This window comes from Lepisma saccharinum, chromosome 2 (assembly GCF_977018435.1).
Source record: "Lepisma saccharinum chromosome 2, izLepSacc3.1, whole genome shotgun sequence".
Lineage (NCBI taxonomy): Eukaryota > Metazoa > Arthropoda > Insecta > Zygentoma > Lepismatidae > Lepisma > Lepisma saccharinum.
The window spans coordinates 209,365,259-209,388,397 of record NC_139230.1 but is presented as its reverse complement, the minus strand read 5'-3'; the positions used below and the strand labels follow the sequence as shown (position 1 = coordinate 209,388,397).

The 23,139-nt window shown below is 37.1% G+C and overlaps 1 protein-coding gene across 3 annotated transcripts in view; it reads right to left on the bottom strand.

Annotated features, from left to right (window-relative positions):
* LOC145984292 (uncharacterized protein KIAA2013 homolog) overlaps positions 1–23,139 on the bottom strand; it is a 64,476-nt gene that overhangs the window by 25,005 nt on the left and 16,332 nt on the right. For all 3 annotated transcript variants that reach the window (XR_014441295.1, XR_014441296.1, XM_083117933.1), the window contains exons 5-9: positions 20,784–20,910; positions 17,198–17,314; positions 10,753–11,021; positions 3,838–3,925; positions 2,189–2,328 (exon numbers count right to left, since the gene is read on the bottom strand). Coding sequence is in view for 1 of the 3 variants with exons in the window: in XM_083117933.1 (XP_082974059.1) it covers positions 2,189–2,328; positions 3,838–3,925; positions 10,753–11,021; positions 17,198–17,314; positions 20,784–20,910 (741 nt within the window). In the remaining 2 variants the exon portion in view is untranslated. The remainder of the gene's footprint in view (positions 1–2,188; positions 2,329–3,837; positions 3,926–10,752; positions 11,022–17,197; positions 17,315–20,783; positions 20,911–23,139) is intronic.

The window sequence follows — 23,139 nt, the reverse complement described above, 5'->3', positions numbered from 1 at the left end:
TTAATATTGTGACTAATTTTACTTTAAAACTACAGATTGAAGCGATAATAGTGTCCAGAAAAAGAACCTCAAAGCAGATCTTCACACAAAGTATTTTAATCCATTGCCAAACATTTCAGTTAAGGATAATATTATGCTTTTCCATTGACCGTATTTTTGATTCATGGTGAATTTGCTAAAAGGACCATGTCAAGAAATCTAAATATGTAAGTTTTACTAGTAAATGCATGCACGAGACAACAGGGGAGGAGAAAAATAAACCTTAAAAATAAGTAAAAATGCAACAAAAACTGTTAAAAATACTGACAAATAAACTAAAAGCCAAAAAGGCCGAAAAATGAATAAGGGACAGAAAAAAAGTTGATTTTTCATCAACTTCCGGACCCTAATTAGTAATTATGACCATTGAAAAAGTTGGAGGTAGCTTACTTAAAATTTTCTTGCTGAGGGATCGTATCGTCCCATATCTCCACTTCATAATAAAGAAAAAAAATCAAGTTCATGTTTCGAAAATGACTTGGGAGTTTTCCACCACAAAAATATATTTTTCATAGTTTGAAGTTCGTTAGTATTATCTTTCAAGGTTTCCATTATTTTAATTTCACACAAATTTTATATTTCATACGTTCCTCTCTCTTTTCATACAGTCTTTGGAAAAAAGCTGAAGTTTCTTGTCAAACGGGGTCTGGATCAAATGACTCCTTTTCGCTCTCCTGTTCCTACTTTAAACAAACAACAAAGTACTTCGTAACTAAACGATTGCTTGCTCAAAACACGCAATTTTTACACAATTTACAAAATATGACAAAACGTCAATAGACATGTTCATCATTTTTCCTTTTAAGCGTTTCTCGATTTTATCTGAATTCGTTTCCTCATGAAAATTGCCATGAGGAAATTACAGATATGACATTATCTGTGAATTGGTTTCTTCAAACTGGTAGCAAATTTTAACATGAGCTAACTGGAGAAGAGGTAGCGTGCTTGATTCTTACGAGGGAGGTCGTAGGTTCGATTCTCCACCTAGGCAGGATTTTTTTCAGGAGTATATCATTGGGTGTAAAGTTTATCCACCGTGCTAAGAAGTTAACATTGGTCTCTGTATTTCACGAGAGGAAAGGAAATAGTAAGAGAAAGTTATTTCGATGATAGGAGGAAGTCACATGCCACGTGGAATGCGCAGAATCAAGTTACATAGAGCAATATTTTAGGTGTCAGTGAAGAACAAACAATATAACATTACATTTTGCATCCTGAATACATATATGTGATTTGTGAATTAATCATGATGTGTGTGTTAACACAACATATGAACAATAAATAAAAATAAAAGTTTTAACTTTAAATCCTGGAAATCTCTAACTTCTAAGGGGAAATATGCGCAGAAGGGACGTCCCTCAAGTGTGCATCGGATTCATTTTTTAAATATTCTAATATCAATGGTATCTGTTCAGCAAACAAGAAAAAAGAAAAAAAAGAAAGAGGAGAGGGTGGGATTTGAACCCGCGACCTTTCACGCTTGATGAAAAATAAGGATAGCAGTGCCTAACCAACTGCTCTACATTAACTTAATGATGTTATGCCCTTAAAAACATGTTGACGTTTATGAAGACTCCCACCTTCCTGTGTTTCAAGCACATTTTCTCGACAAGTCGTGTAAAATATATGTTTTTGAGAACTGTTCGATATTATGCAAGGTGGTGTAAATAAAATGTCGCATAAACTCCTCACAAATTTGTTTTTTCTGCATAAACTTGATGGCAATTTCCTCCAGGTGGAGAAAAACTCTATTCAGTGTTTCAAACCTGCCAAATTTCAAGTCGAGCAAGCAGAATCGTAAATATCCTTCAAGGTTCTTCTTTCAATTTATTATTTCTGTTTGATTGTGTATTATAATAGCGGTTTATAGTTTCTAAGTTCATGGAAAGTGTTAAATTGAAAACCTATCACCGCAGCGTTTTTCGTCTAGTGGAAGGACCTACTCAAAGTTGGCTACTCTCACCTGGAGACGAAGTGCAATGTTGCTAAGTTTACGATTTCGGGACTTAGAATTCTTTCCGGGTGGTCAAATAAGATGTTGCGAAGTGTACAAATAGCTGTATCTGTAGGAATGGGTATCAGTTCAGGTGTAGCATGCACATATGTTAGGGATATAGTGATATGAAATTCTGCACTATTACACTCTTACCTGAAGAGATAGTCCCTGTGAAGATATTTTGGATGGATGTTGTATTCCAAATGCTGATTGCTAAAACGGAAACCGCCAAAGCTGAGGACCATGGCTTGTATCACTCCAGTAGCTCCAGCTCTAAGAAGGTTGTGGCATCCCTATGTGGAAAACATAACACACATTAGTGAAGAAAACCCTTCATATATCAAGTAGAACATTGAACCAGTATACATCATATACTATACCTTTGAAAGCAACATAATTTGAGGAACATGAAACATGAACATGATATACATTAACTATTGAACAGGCACATTATATACATTAATTAATTTATCCAATCATAAAATGTTACTTATAGAAATTTACCAGTCTTAGTTCTTAGATTCTACTATAGAACTATGTAAACTTTAAACATTTTTGGAGGCCTATATCTAAAATTTATATTGTTGGAAAACATATTCTTCATTAACTCCTCAAAAGTTAAAAATTGAAGTCCACTGTTTATATCCAAGCAGGAAAAGGCAATACAAATGATGATATTTTACATTTCATATTGTCAGTTTAAATTCTACATTCAACAATGGAATAAGATTACCAATATTAATCACTCCGATTATGTTTAAAGAAATTCACCTTCATTGCATGATTTTGCTTGGCCATCCCCGATGGCGCAGTAGTAGCGTCCTCGCCTTGTGATCAAGAGGTCCTGGGTCACAATAATCAGTGGAGGCACGTAGTGGTTCCCACTTTAAACTGTAGGTCCAGTCCTGATTAGCCTTACTGTGCATAAAGTGGACTTAAAACACCAACTCAATGAATCAAGCATGATTTTTCTATGGAAATGATACACATTTGAGCATTGTGATTAACTTAGAGAATATATTGATTCAGGAATGGTGTTAAGTATAACGGCCACCAGTCCCAATCACAGGCTGAAATCTCAGGACAAAAGTTGTTACATTTATCCCAGGAGACTCGAACCTGCACGCATCCCATAGACAAAGTCCAAAGCATGATGCCTTAGACACCACAGTCACAATGTGGGACAAAATAATCACTTTTCAAGGGACAGTGACTAAAAACGTGAATGCAGGGAAATATATAAAAGTGGAAAATATAAAATCTGGGAATGTAAAACGGGTTCAACTGTAGCACAGGATGTTCAAAAATTCCCGCAACCATGATTTTCAATGTAAGTAACTTTTGTACAAGAAGCAATAGAGACATGAAACTTGCATTGGGTGTTAACATTGTCTACGTGGATATTTTCTAAACATTAAAGAAGAAAACCATGCTCTAAATGAGTGTTTAATATGCAGAAAAAGTTACTAAGGTGTAAAAAAGTTACTGGGCCATGAAGGCACTTTTAGGGGATGTAGGGGTAGGGCCACACACATTCACGATCTAGGCCATTTTGAGGTGATGTGATAAGCACCATGCTCCGGCCACCTTTACCCCCAGGTACCCATTGACTGGAGGCTGGGTGAGCCCCAGAGCCGCTTTATGCAGGGACAAGGCCAGAAAAATTCTGACCTTAGATCACACATCCTGGGAATCAAAGCCAGGTCTCCCATGTGGACCTTACCGACTACACAAAAGCGGCTCTCTAGAAAAATATGCAAAGCAACAATACATATGTCTAAACTATTCACAAACAAACATACTTGTTTCTCCAAAGTTAGGAGCCAATATGAGGTCACTGTTTTTATGTCATCTGCAGTCGATAGGTCCCTCCACAGAGTAACTGCTTGCCTATAATGAAAATGGAACATGTTGGATAAACAGTATTGATATTATAACAACAAATACTGTGACGAACACGGATCTTTGTTCATTAGTAGTTTGACATATTCAACCTTACAAATGTTACACACAAACATAGTACTAAAAAGGAGTTTAATATCATATTTACACACACATAATATTTTGCACACTTGCTGTTTTTATCAGGTTTAGAGAATGAAGGTAAGGGGGGAAATGAAAATAATTTATTTCTCAAATGAGCTCTCGATAATTAAAAACTCATACTTTCAACACCATAATTGATTGATATTGTTTATTTTACTTCGTATTTCTGCCACTTTTGTCTAATCACAAACACAAAAATGAGTGATCATATGATGAAATTGATGAAGTGACACTCATAAAGAACACCCATGCAAAGGCTAGGATTTGAACTGACCATCTGGCATCGTAGCACACAGCGCTGACCACACTGCCATAGATATTCAACACTATAAGGTTTCAAATTGAAAATGGCACCAAAATCTGTAGTTCAAGAGTTTGAAGGTAGTGGATGAAAGCAAAGCCATGAGTTCCAACACTGCTTGAATCTGGTCTTCTAGACCACCACTACTACCATGCAGACCACAGAGTCTGAACAGGAACCCCATGTATAAAATAACCATTTAGGAATTAAATGCTTATATGTTCAATGTCTGCAGTTACTGCATTGTAAATGTGTTACATGAAACATAACTTTCCTATTTATGCACTGCTTATAAATCATATCTTTATTTGCCTTTATTGTTATTTTACATTATTTTTCTACTCCTCTAGGTTAATAATGATGTGGATGAATGATGCACTGATGAAATAGATGAAGAAACACACATAATGAAACATTCATACCATATCCAGGATTCAAACTTGGAAACCCTGGACACACAGCATATTAACCATTCTGACATGGAGGTTGGCATTTTAATTTATAAATTACTAAGATGGCTTACTCATAAAAACATCACCATAACAGTATTTAATTAAATATATTTTACTAGATTCACTGTTGTTCCAACACATTTTTTTTTATTTCATCAATACTTCAGGTGTGACAATGAGCAAGTGTCCACCACATACGTCGTCTGGATGGTGTATGGATATGAAGTTATTGACATTGATAAGTGCGTCAATTTAAACTTTACCAATATCAATAACTAATAGTATACCAATTTAATATCAAATATAAAAAAGTTCCTTAATTAAGGTATATGACCATTACACTAGTGGTCTATTAAGTCTATAAATGAAGATAAAAATGAAATGAATGACTGGACAAAAACATGCATATACTTTAGGGCAGCAAGGCACTTTCTGCCTTCCCCCTCCCCTCCCAAAAAATGCTCAAGAAATATATACTTTATACATGAAAAAAATTATTGTTGTCAATCTTGCCCCCCAATATTTATGTGAAGTTGGCACCCCTGAATACATGGCTCACCCAAGATTTGAGCCTAGAACCACTGGCTTCATAGCATGTCATGCAGACCACTCAGAAATGGAGGCTGGAAGATCGGTCAAATTAATGGCAAATTTACACACTAACAGATATGCTAACCTATCCGGTGGAGGCAGGTAGTGGTTTGGATACAACTTTAAACTGTAGGTCCAGTCCCAATTAGCCTTGCTGTGCATAGAGTTGACTTAAAACACAAAATTAAACCAAATCAACCTATCAAAATGAAAGAGAGTAATGTTTATTTCATTCAATGTGCTTCTAATATAACATTTATAACATAACATGTTATTTTCCCCTTCGTTAATTAAAATAACAAAATTGTTTAATTAGTTAACTTGCCTTTACGGGTATTCCAACATGTAATTAAAAACAACACTAAAATAGTAAAAACACACTTTTAAAAATAATATTTAAAAGTGCATCTGAAATACGTAATCAGTGTTGATGAAATGCTAATTTAACTGAATACTATTAATTCATTGATATAAATAAACTGTTCAGTTGTTTGATTTATACAGTGAAACTCCAATTTTACGTTCCCGAATTTTATATTTTCCATCATTATACAATCAATCTTGATGGTCTCAACATAGTACAATGTTTCAAAACTTTCCTTGATTTTACATTTTCCTGCATTTTAAGTTTTTTCAGCATGGTCCCCTGAAAAATGTAAAATCGAGGTTCCACTATATTAATTATTTGACTGACTTTGCAGAAATTTATTGAATTACACTGATACATTTCATTAAAGACATTTTATTTCTGCAAGCAAATATTGCTAACCTATTTAATTGATGCTATTCATTAATTGCTATTCTTTCCAAAGTCCCACAATATATTCAGTACTTGGAAGATTAGCATAATAAAGTGATTCAGGAATGTATTGGTTTGCAAAGAATAAGCCATGTTTATACATTAGTACATAAAATAACATATTTTACTTTCTTTGCAGGAAAATCAGTAAAATATATATCCTCTCATAACACTAAAAAAGTCATGCAGTTATTATATCATCTAGGTTTCAAACTAAATATACATTAGTACCAATTTCAGTTTGAATTGTTCAAACTGGGAATGGTGATGCACATGAATAAATGTAAAGTTTGAATTATGGGTATTCTAAGGCACATAGTTCATAAATGCCTTAGAAAATATATGAATATGACTATGACAGCAAATAAATGGAACATAACAGAAAGGATTTGCTCCAATATTCACATTCTGATGCACAATCCTTTTTGCTCAAAACAATATAAAAGAAGCTAATATTCAACAACCAATAAGAAAGGCCTATTAAGTTCAAATTATCCTCTCTTACACATCAAATAAATCATGCTACACTTTTCTGTGTATAATAAAATAGAACTTCTGAAAACAGAGTTAACTGCTATCTTAACTATACCTGTCATTATATCCTCTACAAGAAAAGATAAAAGCACACATAGGATGCAGTATAATTCATAAAAATATACTCTAGCACCATGTGATAAATGGAAGATTAGTGCGTGATTAGTGCAAATAACAAAAAATAACATGTAATAAAACACATGTGAAACCTTCAAGTTTGGTAATTTGACAACGGTTTCTTTATTTGTTTTATTAGGGTTGGCAAAAAATATCTGGAATCCAGATTCCAGAAAATTTAAAATCCAGATTCAGAAATTTTACTATCCTGATTTTAGAAGCAACCCAAATTTCAGAGGTAATCCAGATTCTCCAGTTCTATGATGCAGATTGTAAAAAATCTGGATTTGGCCATCTCTAGCTCAGATCTTGACCGAATATCTATTTTCCACCCACTTCTCAATAATAGATTTCAATTTCTATCTGCCAATAGTTATTTCTTGTTTGATTTTATAAACAAGAGTGGGCTAAATTTGTAATATTATGAACCAACAATATTTTTAATGCTATATTTTACATTGAATTTAGATTCATTCCTTGCATATTTGGTGTCATATACACAAACTTTCAACTTCAAAAGATGTATTTTCTGCCTCACCTCATCTCCTTTACTGAAGTAAAATGGTCATTGGGTGACTTGATATAACATCTGGAAATAATTTCTTACCTTGCAATTTTTTTAAAACAATTCACCTGGAAATGTTGATTTCATAAAAAAAAAACACTCTACATGTGCTTGCAAGTAATACAGTGATTCCAAATATAAAAACAATTATAATTTCTATTAGAAATTATTAGTGCATACACTATCGAGAAAGACATTGATTTTTTAAATTTTGATTTGCTTATTTTACTTCGCTTTTTGTGCCACTTTTGGCTAATTTGCGAAGATGGAGATGAGTGATGACATGATGAAATTGATGAATGGACACTCACAAACATCCATGCCCAGGCTAAGATTCGAACCCAGGACCCCTAGCATCGTAGCACAATGTGCTAACCACTCCGCCATGGGGGTCGGTGAGAAAGACATTGAGGTTCTACGCATCATTCTATTTATCAAAATGTTTATGGGTCACAGCATTTATAATAACAAACAGATTTTATCATAATGAGATGGATGTTAATTAAATATTTTGTCAATTGATTTCAGGAAGTTCAGAAGAAAAATCTTCCAAATAGGGTTGAGATCAGGAATGAAAAATTTCTGAAGCAATAGCAAGAGACAATGTAGAGCATAAATATTCCCACGAGGTTATGAATTAGAAGCAATTGGTAATTTTAAATGAACAGTAACACTACAGAAATTAAGAATTCTTGAAGGAAAATTTCTTTAATAGAAAGGAATAGCAGAAACTACAAAATTAGCAGAATATATAACTACATACACAACAGAAATTCTGCAGTAGTCAGTCATTAAAATAAATAACCCGTAGCGTAACAGCCCGTGAGGGCCAGTGCCTACCTACCGACTGGCAACCTCACTCCCACCCAAGGTGGAAAATCATCCAACCAGTTACGGGGTGACGTGTGGTCAGCACGAAGAACCCCCAGTCATTGTTGTAGGTTTACTATGATTGGGTTATGCTACTAATTCGTAGCTGTACAATTTCCTCACGATGGTGGGTGGCCACCAGTCCTATATGCTGGGTAAACTCTCAGGAGACTCGAACTTGAACACGTCCCGTAGCTGGAGCCCAAAGCTTGCACCTTAGACTGCATGGCCACGGTGCAAGACCAGTTATTAAAATACTAAAGTTAATTACATATAATGGCAGTACAATTCTTTTAAAAATTACTAGAAAAATAAAAAATGGATGAAGTGAGAAATCAGACCAAGTTAGGGAGTACTCTCATTACAAGACTAAGTAGAAGATACTTCAGGCATGTACAAAGAACAAGTGTGGCCAAAAGAGAGTATGATGTCAAAAAGCATGCGTTTTTCTTATTTAGTGTTGCTTTTCTGCCAGTTTTGCTAATTATGACAATGATGATAAATGGTGATCAGATGAAATAGACAATAGGACAATTCCAAACAAACACCATGTCCATCCCAAGAGTCAAACCTGGGACCATCGGTGGTGGGATCGTGAGTCCACCACTCAATGCAGTCAGCAGCCAAGGCGAAAAGAGGAAGACTGGCAACAGTATGGGAAGAAGATGTAAAGAGGGCTCTGGAAATAAGGGGAGAAAATTGTAAAAGTAGCCTAGTAAGGACAGGAATAACCACAGTCCTTTCACTTGTAGATACAGTATTGTAGGTTTACAGGGTGTTCAAAAACAGCTTTAACATACATTCAGTACTAGTAGATACCATAGAAACAAGTAACCTTTCCCAATAAACAATACCTTGAAGGCACTTAGCAGTTGGAATCTATCCTGCACATATGCTATCCAACACAACAAATCATGCCACTTGCCTAACTTACAGAAGCATGTAGCAGGGTTGCCACTAGAATAAATTCTTTAGCAGAGACAATTTGAAAACAACAGCTTGGAAGTCTTAATAAAACAGGAGCCAAAAGAATAGGTCGAACATTCAATGAAGACTGTCCCACTTTAAACTGTAGGTCCAGTCCTGATAAGCCTTTGTATGCATAAAGTGGACCTATAACAAAAACAAATTTTCTAAAACTACAGTCATTACATGCATTAATTAAGGATATGAATAGACCATTCAAGTTTAAAGCAGAACACATTGCAGTTACTTGCTTACATACATTACATAAGGGGAGATGGGGTGCCAATCATCCATTCTTTGTGGAACAATTGCAATTTTATATTGAATTGGTAGAATATCAGTTATTGGTACTGGTAAATGTTATATCAGTACTTTATAGGTATCCATAAGAACTTCATATCGATCCATCCCTAACATGTATGATGAACGAGGCACAATGAAACTGTTGATACATCACAGGTTGTGTTTCACACCTTCTTCCTTCACTTTTTCGCATATGTATATACCATACATATATGTATATAGTGGAACCTCGATTTTGTTTTTCAGGGTACTACACTGAAAAAACTTAAAATGCAGGAAAATGTAAAAGCGAGGAAAATTTTGTAACATTTTGCTATGTTGGGACCATCAAGATTGAATGTGTAATGCAAGAAAATGTAAAATTGAGGAACGTAAAATAGGGGTTCCACTGTATATATGTATGCATTGAAATAAGTCATAAAGATTTCCTGGTGATGAATGATGATTAAATTCTCTCGGGCTATTGACCACGTCAATTCTAGAATGGTTTCCAAGTTTTTGGAATCTACCTTCAGGGTAGATGAGAGTGACATTAGCTCTCAAAAGCTGGGAACTGTTCCAGAATTGACCTGGCTGATAGCCCGAGAAAATTTATTCATCATGTATGTATGTATGTTTGTGTATGCTCAGCAGTCATTATCATCAATGTCAGTAATCTAAACAGGTTGAAAAGCCAATACAAAATACAATAACTACATATTCTTACCTGGAGTGCAATTTATGCACAAAAAATGGTCCACATTATCTTGAATTATTACCAGAATTTTCGTTAAGAAGTTTAAAAATTGCGCAGGTACATACATAAGACAGAATAACAGAAAATGTTCGATAAATAAAAAATAGGCGAGATATATTAACATGAGGGATTGCTTCAAGTGTGAAGTAAACAGTTCCTGCCTAGTTTTACTGGGTGCTGTGAGTTTTTCCTATTATTCTTACTCATATCCTATTGATAAGAATGAGATGTTCTCAGAATCATTGATAGCACTTTTGTGTTCTGTTCCTGATTTTAATGCAGAGATTATGAACATGTTTTGCCAAATGTATTTTCTTTTTCAACTTTGAGAGTACAGAGTGGCCATGCAGTGGAAAAAGTACTCTTCCAACTTGAAGTGCAACTTATATGTTTCAACACCTGTCGGAGCTCATAATTATAAAACAACCATTACTTACAGTGTACAGAGTCCTCCATAACAGCCATCAGCATATGACAGGATGTTCGCCAGTTCCACTTTCTTCTCTCTTGTTGTCTCATCTTCATAGAATGGAGCTCGTACTTGTGACAGCACATAGTACATTGTAGCATTTATCCTATCACCATTTATGGCTCCAGCAGCTTTGGAATAACTGATCCTCAATCCTGTGCTCCATAACTGTCGCCAAACATTTATGTGTTGATCCCTGAACTTATTGATATTTTTCTGAAGTGCTACCTTCATGTACTAATCGAAGAAAGAAAAAAATACAAACATCAATCACACAGTAATAATAAGCATACTACAAAACATACCACAAAAATAGATGAACCTCAATGATAAGTTTTATAATGTGGGAAAATATAAAACCAGAGGAAATTAAATTATATAGAGGCATGCATATTTCGTTTTTGACAGGAACACAAAATGTGAAACAATACACTGTAATGTCCCTTTTTCATGTTTTTGAAAGGTGTGAGGTTCATTTTCCCACCATGTCTTGTCATGAAATGATGCGAAATGAGTTGCAAAATATACTCTTACATGAAATTTAGAGTTTATTTACCACCACAACACACTCTGGAGTTTGAATTATCCTGCGAGTCATGCAAATCACGAAAAATGTATAAAGAAGTCCATTTTGCTCCTCAAATATGGAGGAGCAAAATAGACTTCTTTACATAGGAATAAACATAATAGTACTCTGTCAACTCCATACATGTGCTATTGGAAGGGAAAGTTAATTTTGTGTAATAAGTGTATCTTTAAAATCATTAAACCACTTTAGCACTGAAATGCAATTTTATATACCACATTTTATCCCAAAATGTGCCCAGTTTCTTTATTTTCTTTTACTGAAATCTTGATATTTCATTCACCATAAATATGTGACTCTAGATATAACATATTACTTTATTTGGGTGAGAAGGGCTAAATGTGTAATGAAGGAATAAATATGTTAGGTAGTGCTACTAACGAATATCTCATTAGAAAATTTGCCTCAAAATAAATTTCAGCCTTGATCAAACTTAACAGACTGTGAAACCCAATGTTCTGCCCAATATCCCTCAACAGTGACTCACTATGTATTTGAACGTTTATGAGTGAGGCATTGGGGAAATGGGCTAAGTCTGGCCAATGCAAGACACAATTCAACAAAAAAAAAGGGATCAAGGAGAGGTATGTAAATGACCTCTGATCAACACAAAGCTAAACAAAAATAAGTCTTTGCTTGATTCCCGGACAGACCTAACCAGAACAAATAGACATCTAAAGAGTTGTGAGCAAGGGCATGCATATTTTGTTTTGAAGGAAACACAACATTTGGGATTACACATTTTAATGTTTTTTTTTTTTTTTTTGAGTTACTGAAAGGTATAAGGTACATTTTCTTACCATATTTTTTCAAAAAATTATGCGAAATCAAGTGAAAATTGTGAACACAAAAATTTAGTTTATTTTCTGTCACAAAAACTTTCCAAAGTTTGAAGTATCCCACAAAATTGCAGAAAGAAAAGTGGTGATGGAAAACAGATTTCTTTAAACAGGAATAAACTTGATACAATGTCAATAGATGCATGCAGAAATCTAGAAATATGTAATACAAAAACTCTTCTATACTCAAATAGTAAGTGCAAAGCAAAGGAGGAGAAAGGAAACACTCACCAGACAGTGAAAAAACTAGAATTTTTGCAGACTTTATTACTGCATCTTCAGTATAAGGAGAAAGATGGAACCGGAAGTTGGAGATTGGCAGAGTTGCCAGGTCTCGATCATAGAAGAAGTGGTGCGTAAAATGGAAAAAAGCACTGTTCTGTCACCAGGCTCGTCGAAACTTACTGTGATTAGGTCGGCAAGGTAAGGTGGGAGGGATGGGTTGTGGGGGTGGGTGGGGAAGTTAGTGGGTGGCCTTGTTCAGGCCAGGGGGAGTGGTTGCACTCATGGCTAATATATAAGCCCTCTCCCATCTCTTGCGAACTGAGGTGTTGGCTGACTGGGGTAAGAGATGGATGATCACTACCTGGAAGAAGCGGAGCCAGAGGAGGAGCTTGAGCATCGGCGACATCGACATGCTCTGGACACATGGAGAAACATCCTTATCAGCTTCCCTGGACCAACTTGATCAATTCCGTTCCATAAGGTTCACCTTAACCCACTCCCCCAACCAGATCACCTTCCTGGATGTGGACGTGCACATCGAGAGAGGACATCTGAAAACCTCTATCCACATAAAACCCACCAACCACATGCAATACTTACACTTTTCAAGCTCCCACCCATTCAACACCAAAAAAGCCATTCCATTCTCTCTGGCCCTCAGGAGACAGCACCTGAACACTTCACCCACCTCCCGCCAGAATTATAACCTCCGCCTACACTAAGCCCTGATCAACCGTGGATATCCCTCCACCCTGGTCACCAAACAAATATCACGAGCTGTCTCATACACCACTACGACCAAGAAACCTGCCGCCACCAACCCACCTGCTCTCATCACCCAATATCATCCCCACCTTAACAAAATCAGACACACACTACACTCTCTTCTTTCCATTCTCCACAGTGATCCTGAAACCAAAAACACCTTTCCCGACAAACCCAGAGTAGTTTTCAAACACCCCCTAACCTCCAAAACATCCTGGTCCACAACACTCCCTCACCACACAACCAACATCCTCCTGCCCACAAATGCAACCGCCCTAGGTGCAAAACCTGCCCCATTCTTATTACCTCTCACACCCTCCAGGTGCACACGGCCACTGGCAAATTTACCCTCCACCCCAAAGGGACCTGCCACACCTCAAACTTGATCTACATCCTCACCTGCAACATCTGTAGTGATTTTTACCTGGGGGGAAACATCAACCGCCCTCAACCTCCGCATCAATAACCACCACGTCTCCACCACAACCTGGACTTCACTGTCGCCGTCCATACCAACCACCACAATATCCCTTTCAACGACTTCTTCCAGGTAGCGATCATCCATCTCTTACACCAACCAGCCAACACCTCAGTTCGCAAGAGATGGGAGAGGGCTTATATATCAGCCATGAGTGTAACCACTCCCCCTGGCCTGAACAAGGCCGCCCAGTAACTTCCCCACCCATCCCTCCCACCCTACCTTGCCCACCTACTCACAGTCAGTTTCGACGAGCCTGGGGACAGAACAGTGTGTTTTTCCGTTTTACGCGCCACTTCTTCTATGATCGAGACCTGGCAACTCTGCCAGATCTCCAACTTCTGATTCCATCTCTCTTCCTTATACTGAAGATGCAGCGATAAAGTCTGCGAAAATTCTAATTTTTTCACTGTCTGGTGAGTGTTTCCTTTCTCCTTCTTTGCTTTTTATTTAACCCTTTTGGCTTTCCTTTCTTTTATCCATATTCTAACATATGAGGGACATGCTGAAAGTAATGAGCAACAATTTTTTAAAAAATCAGAATCCATCATACACGCAAACAAAGTAAATCATCGCAAAATATATACTTATACTGAACGTGTTAAGGTAATGTGACATCATTAGCTTTGATCACGTGAGCGCAGTCAGTTGTTTAAAAATGGCTGGCAGTGGTGTTTTGTTTCAACAACGTGCTGTGAATGAATTCCTCTTTAAAGAGGGAATTCCTGCTGCTGAAATTCAGAATTGACTTCAGTGTGCATATAGAGATGTATGCATGGATGCTAGCAGTGTTAGAAACTGGTTAAAACATTTTGAAGCAGGAAACACGAGGTTCAAAGATCAACCTCAGAACAGTCACCCACAAACTGCCTCCACAGAATACAACATGGAAAGCAGAGAAATTTTGAATTTCTTGAACCTGGGGTAACCATAAATGCTTGCCGTTATATCCAAACACTTCACAAGCTCTGTTGTGCATTGCAGGATAAACGTTCCGGAAAGAAAATCATCCTTCAACAAGATAATGCACACCCACACTCTGCTCAGTTTAAATGGGAGGAGATTTGGAAAATGGGGTGGGAACTTCTGCTACAACCTCCCTACAGTCCCAACAATGCACCCTTCCACTATCATCTGTTTGGTTTTGTGAAGGAACAGTTACAAGGCCAACGCTTTGAGACAAGGGAGGAAATACAGAAAACAATGTGTCAATGTCTGCGAGGAGCTGGAACTGAGTTCTACCATAAGGGTATTTTCAAGCTTCCAGAAAGATGAGCAAAATGTTGAAAAGTAAAGAAAAGTCTGTAGATTATGATGTAGCATGTTTTTCTTTAATAAAACCAAAACTTGGTTCATGAAAAATTGCTCATTACTTTCAGTATGACCCTCCTACATTTAATTTTAATTTAAATTGCTGAGAAAAATCCATGCATGCATGGTAGCACAAGTCAATAAAAGCTATGCATTGATATCAGTTCAAGAAATTATTCTGATATATTTTCTCTTCGAGAGATATGGGCTTTATTCCCTGTCACCATATTTGCAGAGAAGTGCCCAGAACTTTTCTTTGTGAAGGATATGTGCTGCAACAGAAATGCAGTGGACTCTTCTTAATTCGAACTTCAAGGAGACATGAACAAATTTGAATTATCCAATATTTGAATTAACATAAACATGTATCATTAACCTTTTCAGTCCCAAGCATCTCGATCGAGATACCCAAAAGTAAGCCTCACGGTCCCAAGCGTCTCGATCGAGACGCTGTGTCAAGGTCGTAGTTTTTACGTTATAACGTTTCTATTTTGGGCTAGAATTTCTATTTTTTTTTATATTGTTCCTAACACATGTATTTAACAGAAATGTTTTTTTGCATTTTTTTTGTCTTCATGAAAATGGAGGGGAAAAGGCGGGAAAAGGGACTTCTCTTTTGCATCTCTTTTCAAGGGAAAATTTTTGCCGACAAAGGAAGACCGGCTTTGTTGTTCTAAAGCAATGCTTTCTCCCGCCTGTGAACTGCATTCGAAGGAAGCTTGTTTATCAGTATCCGATGTCAAAATGAAAGTTTTCCGTGAGGGTGCATGCAGGGGTTGAGGGGTGGGGGAGGGGGAAGACTGGTTGTTGAATCTGCGTTGTGAGAATGGAATTTCAAAGCACGCTGAAGGAAACCTTTGTTTTTTTAGCACAAGTGTCCACAAGTTGCGACGGGTTACCCTGCATTGTCTAAAAATAGAATTTCAAGCAGCTGCAAGAATTGGCGCTCATTTTTCACTGCGTTCTAGCTTTTCGTCCATGAATGTTGTGCATAGGTGTCGTTTTGTGCCCAAGTGTGAGGACATTTTTTGGGTGAAGTGACAATTTTTTAAAATAATTTTTGGGGGTTTTCTCCCTTCCCCCTCCATATATATGCCAAATTTGCATAAATTTTGCCTTTTGACATTTTTTTCGGGGGACCATTTTTTTAAGAAAAGTATTTTTGAGGGGATTTCCCCCCTTTCCCCCTCCACATGTATGCCGAATGTGCATAAATTATATATAGTCTGAATCTGTGATTCATTCTGCGTACAACGGTATATCTTTCATATCTCTAGGGCATTTAGTTTCTGAGCTATAGTCATTACAAGGTACCGCTGCATTTTGAAGCTTGAATCAGTGGCGTGCCCACCATTCCTTTTGGGGGTACAACTCAAGTTACATTGGTCATATGATAATAATGCAAATATTTTAGTGTTCCTTACATGTCAGCGATCATTTCCATGTGCATGTCGACACTGTCATATACTTTTTTCTTGGGGGGGGGACCAATTTTTTTTCTCCGAAATTTTGGAATTTTGAGAGTAAGCCCCCTCCCCCACCACATATACGCCAAATTTGCATAAATTTCATATAGTCTGAATCTCTGGTTCATTCCACGTACAACGGTATATCACTCATCTCTCTAGGGCAATTAGTCTCCGATCTACACTCACTTAATAGAAACTCTTCATTTTGCTCAAAATCGGCTCGGGACAGAGAAGCTTACTTGTGAAAATGGCCTTGGGACTGAAAAGGTTAAAGATGATTTCAAACCATATCAAAGTTTCAATTAAAAGGAGCCCACTGTATTTTTTTTTTTTTTGTAATACATAGGTGTAGTTCTCAATCAAATTTGAAATTGTATTCAACATTATGTCTTTTGATGTACCACATTTGAACCCAAAATGTACCAAACTTTTGAAATTTTTATTTGCCACAAATGTGCGTGTCTAGTTTTGGGTTACTGAATCTGCCATTTTTCATGTACTATTTTAAACAGAAAAGTCTACTTCATGCTCACACAGGCTATTCTGGACTTCACCTTAAGTGGGATCTGAACAACTGTGCCATATGCATCTACAGGGAATCGAATCTGGGACCCCTTGATTTGAAGGCAACAGCATTACCACCATGCCATTGTGGAGGATCTATTCTAAACAAGTACTCACATTAATTAATAAACAAAAGAACTACCCTAATATGCATAAATACATTATTCATTACTTACGTCTTTTGCCTGTTTCTCTATTGAGTCTTTCTTCATTGCATAGTCTGTTTTGGACAGTGGTTCTGAATAACTAATTGTAGTTAAAATCTCAACAGTTACTTTGCTTTGTGCTGCTACCTACAAATAATCCAAACAACCACATTATTGTTATCGGACATAATACACTTTCAACGCAAAATAAGAATATAAAAGCTATAATGATTACATATGTATCATGCATTATGTGATCAATTTCAAGGGGATTTTCTAAACAAAATACCAACAAAAAAAGTGTGCTAATAAAAAGCTGTGTCTTCCATACTACATATTTTGTTGCATAACCATCATGTTAATTTTGGGGTAAACTGGGGCTGAGCTGACCCTGATGTGTTGGTCAATACCTATACTGTTTCCAGCTTTAAAACGAAGTAGGTGTGGCCAATAAGTTACCGAAATTTGTATTAATGCGCGCGGTGCCCACTTTCTATTTGCCAGCACTTGCCCCTCCCTCCCAGCACACGTGTTAGCTTCAGTGTCAGTATTTTCCACAACGTTTCCAAACTAGAGTGACTTTTAAAAATGTGCAAATATTAGTTTTTAAAATGAACACTTGTAAATACGAGAGATGAAGAAAATATAATAAAATAGAGGTAAACACTTACCAACGATGTCAGTTCTCGTCAATGGTAATATACCATGTCAGAAGAATTCACACATCTGGCCATTGTAGCAGAGTGGTTATCACTGTGCGCTACGACGCCAGAAGTCCCGAGTTTGAATCTTGGCCTTGGCATGGATGTTCTTTGTGAGAGTTATTTCATCAATTTCACCATATCATCACTCATCCTCATCCTCATCCTCACGATTAGCCAAGTGTGGCAGAAATGCGAAGTAAAATAAACCAAATGAATCATGCAATAATTTAACCAGCGTAGACAAACTCGTATCCATGGGGAAAAAAAACATCCACTTTCCTGCTGACGGCAGCAAGTACAAAATTGGCTAAAATGTGCCATCCGCATTTTTGTTTGGCTGAATTTCCTTGTGGACCTCATAAATGCTTGTTTTTAAGACACCTCTTCAGAAGTTAACGATTGAACACAATACTCTGGATTCACCGCAATTTTGGTATCGCCACTTGTTCAAGGTTTCAAATGTAGATGATTTGTAACACTTGCTGTTGAAGCCACATCAACATTCAATGATACTTACAACCTATAAACACTACACATCATCTCGAGAACCACCACAAGGCAACGGAGAGGAGGGCAGGTTTTGCAGGGTCGAGGGGAGGAAAGCTATAAATAGCCGTGTGCTTGAGGGTAACAGTGTTTCGAAAGATTCTTGACCACGAGAAGTAGTGTCTCCAACTATGTTATTTTTTCCCTTATGAATTAGATAAAAGAAATGCAAAGGTCTTATTATGTACACGCATGTTGGAACATTAATAAAACTTTGTAGTTGCGAAGTTGGCTATATAGCAATTAGATACGATAACAGCTTTGGAATATTACCGAATTGTAATGATGTTTCTATAAAGGTCAGGTAGCAACACTGAATGGCACAGTTTGCCCATCTGTAACACCAAAAGCTTGTGTCCCCGCCCTCTACAAATTCCTTCTTGGAAACAGTTGCCAGTGTATGCATCTGGCATTTTTCTTTGACAAGCTGGGGGAATTCAGGTTCCTGAAATCTGAGCATGAGGGAAGTAAAGGAAAGGAAGCGTAGGTGGATCATTTAATAAATGCTAAAGTAACATTCCGTACGATTTTAAGCATCACTGGTTGTATTTTCACCAAGCACTTTGGCTTTTCTCAAAGGTTTCCCTACAATCTTTTGCAGTGTGTTGATTTTACCATTCTAGATAAAATGCATGAAGTTGAAAGTAGTGTGTGCGTGTTTGTGATATATACATTAACACGTGTGTAATCTAGAGATTCCCATGTCAGTCACTGTCAGTCTAAATCATGTTTTCTGATTCTGTCTAGTCTGGTGTTTCAATATTATAGACTTTACTTAATATTGCGAATTTGCAACACTGCACACCACAGAGTGACAGACAAATAGCGGGAATTTCGTTAATTTGATTGAGTGAATGTCACTGTAGCTGCTTTACTAAAGAATGGTTATGAATTCATAAGCAAGGATAAGGTTAGTAAATGCTTTGAACAGAATACAATGCTGTATTACTTTAGTTTCAAGATGGCATTGAATGGACTATCTATCAGGGTGCAAAAGGTCTGTGGAGGGACTACTGCCAGAATCCACCAATAGGGCTGCACTGGCTTTCTCTAGAACACGTGCTTTTGTTTAAATCCACTTCGTAGTGGAAAAAAATGGACTATAGAGGCATGCATACAGTGAAACTCTGATTTTACGTTCCCAGATTTTACATTTTCCCACTTTATACATTCAATCTTCATTCCCAACATAGTAAAATGCTGTAAAATGTTCCTCGATTTTACATTTTCCCAAATTTTAAGTTTTCTCAGCTTAGTCCCCCAAAAAATGTAAAATCAAGGTTCCACTCTATTTCATTTTTGAGGGGAACATGAAATGTGAAAGAACACACTGAAATGTTTATTTTTCATGTTTCTGCGTGGTGTGAGGTGCATTTTCCTACCGTGTTTTGTCACGAAATATGCGAAATGAAGTGCAAAATGAGAAAAATGCTCTTAGACATGAAATTTAGAGTTTATTTATTGGTGTGACATTTTTTGAAAATTGATTAATTTTGATGTAAATATTTCAGCAGCATTCCTTTACACAGGAATGAACTTAATACATAAATATGCTATTAGAAGGGAATATTTAAATTTGTATAATGAGTGTATTTTTAAATCAAATTTCAGCTTTTATTCACCATTTTAACATGGACATGCCATTTTATATACTGTTTTTGATCCCAAAATGTGCCCAGTTTTTGTACCAAAATCTTGATATTTCATTCACCGTAAATATGTGGCTCTACCGACACCAGTGAATTAGATTGATTGAAACTAAAATTTTAGGTATGTCAGCACTTAGGCACCCATCACATTATATGGGGAAAAACACCTTACCATAGCTAATATCCACACATGTCTCCGAGGACTAAACATCTCCTTATCTATGTTAAAAACTGAGGCTGTAGAGGGGAACTCAACACATATAAGGACAAAAAACAGGACAACACACAGCCTTACAGATTATACTCGCCATAGGTCCAGACAGCAGAGCGCCTCTAGCCTGCAACATTGCAGTTACCAGGGTGTACTACGTGGAAGTAATGTTCACTTCTGAGTGCCTTCCGAATGAATCACCCCATACACCCACAAACTGAATTTAATTTACATCTCTGTGAAATAACAATAAACGGTCTGGGCAAATGTGTTTTCATTTCACCTTTGCTTATTTTACATCTCTTTTTTACCACCTAGGTTAACTGTGTTATGAAGAATGAATGACAAATCGATGAAATGGAGGATGGAAAAAAAACGCAATGATATATGTATACCCATGCCTCACTAGAAGTTCAAACTTAGGACCTGTGAAATTGCTGTACCAAATAACTATTATCGAGTTCTAAAAAATATCCTGAAATACAACTACAATACCTTGAACTTACCTTCAATGACTGTGGCATATTCTTTGTTACGATTGATACTGCAATCACTTCTTCAGGATTTGCATTTGGAGTATTTAGTGAACCGGTTACAACTAAATATTCACTACTTCCAGTGCCATCCTGAAAACTGGAGAGAATAATTTATTACAAAATCTTAAGTAATGCTTGAAAAGTATAACAGAAAATATAGTGACAAGGTATCTATGAGAATACACACGTACGATCAATTCATCCCTAATAATGTTAGAAATAGTAACCAGTATCCAGTGCGATTTAAAACAAAAAAACTGTGAGTTTCAGCATCAGTTGATAACATTTTCGTTAGGGAAAAAAAACACAGAGACAAAGCCACAACACATACAGGTGGTGGACATTGAAACTGAAACACTGGTGATTATTGAACACCCACTGGATGGCTTCCATGCACCACCTGTTGGTCATGCACAGCATAGCAGGCATTCAATTGCATAGGTGTGTGCCTGCCAGTCACATTGGCACAGTAGTAGCTGGACTGCACATCGAATATTTGGTTTCACGCAGTAGAATGGGGGACATATCAGAGTTCCAAAGATGTCAAATTGTTTGTGCTCGTCTCACCAGTGCATCAGTAATGGAGACTGAATATTTGTAGGGTGTCATGAGCAACAGTATCAAGGGTCATGGAAGCATGCCAGAATGAAGAACGAACTATATACAGGAGGAGTAACTGTCAGGGAAAGTGGAAGCTGTGTGATAGGGATGCCAGGGTATTGAAAAGAATTGTGTCCAATTGAATACACACTTGACTGAACCTGTTTCTACCAAAATCATCCATCGAGAACTTCACAGGGCCAACATCCATGGCAGGGTTGCTATACTGAATTCCTTGGTCAATAGCACCAGTTCCAAAAAGCAGGTTGACTGGTGCCAGCAGTGCAAATCATAGACATTAGATGACCTGAAACATGTTGTGTTCTCGGATGAGTCCTCCTTTACTGTATTTCCCACATCTGGAAGAGTTTACGTGTTGAGAAGTCCATCCGATACATACAAACCAGACTGCTTAGTGCCCAGAGTGAAACATGGGGGTGGATATGGGATGGTGTGGGGTGCAATATCATACAGTCTTTGGGACCACTGAGGGACATGTCACTGCCAAGGACTAAAGGGCCATTCTAGAGCACCATCTGCACCCTATGGTAGCAAATATTGTTCCCGGATGGTGGTGGTGTGTTCCAGAATGATAGCATACCAGTACACACTGCTAAACAGGTCACAGATAGGTTCGATGAGCATGAACGTGAGGTTGAACATCAGCCATGGTCCGCCCAGTCACCGGACCTGAACATTATTGTGTCCTTATGGGGTCTTTTGGAGGATAGTGTGCAGCGGCATTTCCCTCCACCAACAAACATGTCTTGAACTCTATCGGTCCTTCCAAAACATGTTGCTGCTGTACTGGCCACCAAAGGCAGCCCAACATCACACTAATAAAGGTTAGTGTCTGCATTCCAGGTGTTTCAGTTTCAATGTACACCACCTGTACCTTGTACTAACTAACTAACTAACTCTCTAGCCTTCTTAAACCCGAAGGTTCATGGCTGCAGCAACACAGGCCTTCCATCTTTCCCTATCTTGAGCAAGATCTATATACTCTTTTCCATCACTACCGATTTCCCTTAGGTCCATCTCAACGTTGTCCCTCCATCTTCGCCTTGGCATTCCTACAGGTCTCTTACCATCAGGTTTCCCAACAAGAATTCTGTAAACTCCTCTTTCCTCTCCCATTCGTGCCACATGGCCTGCCCACCTAAGTCTTCTTGATTTAATTATTCTAATAATATCTGGACATGAATACAAATTATGTAGTTCTAAATTATGTAACCTTCTCCATTCACCTGTCTCCTCATCCCTTTTAGGTCCAAATATTTTCCTAAGGATCTTATTTTCAAATACTCTCAATTTATGTTCCTCTTTCAATGTAAGGGACCAAGTTTCACACCCATATAATACTACAGGCAAAATTACTGTTTTGTATATTTTAACTTTTAGTTTCTTAGACATTAAACGAGAAGACAATAGTTTATGAAGAGAGAAGTAACATGCATTTCCTGAATTAAGCCTACTTTTTATTTCCTCTTTAATATAATTTTCATTTGTTAATATTACTCCTAAGTATTTGAATTTGGAAACTGGTTCAAACGAGTTGTTATCAATAATTAGATTTTGATTATTACCTAACACTTGGTTTCGGCCTGTAAGCATATATTTAGTTTTCTCTTTGTTAACTTCCAAACCTATCTCTTTAGCAGTTTTGAAAAATATTTTAGCATTATTCTTAATTGTATTCACATCATCCCCCAGTAAGTCTACATCA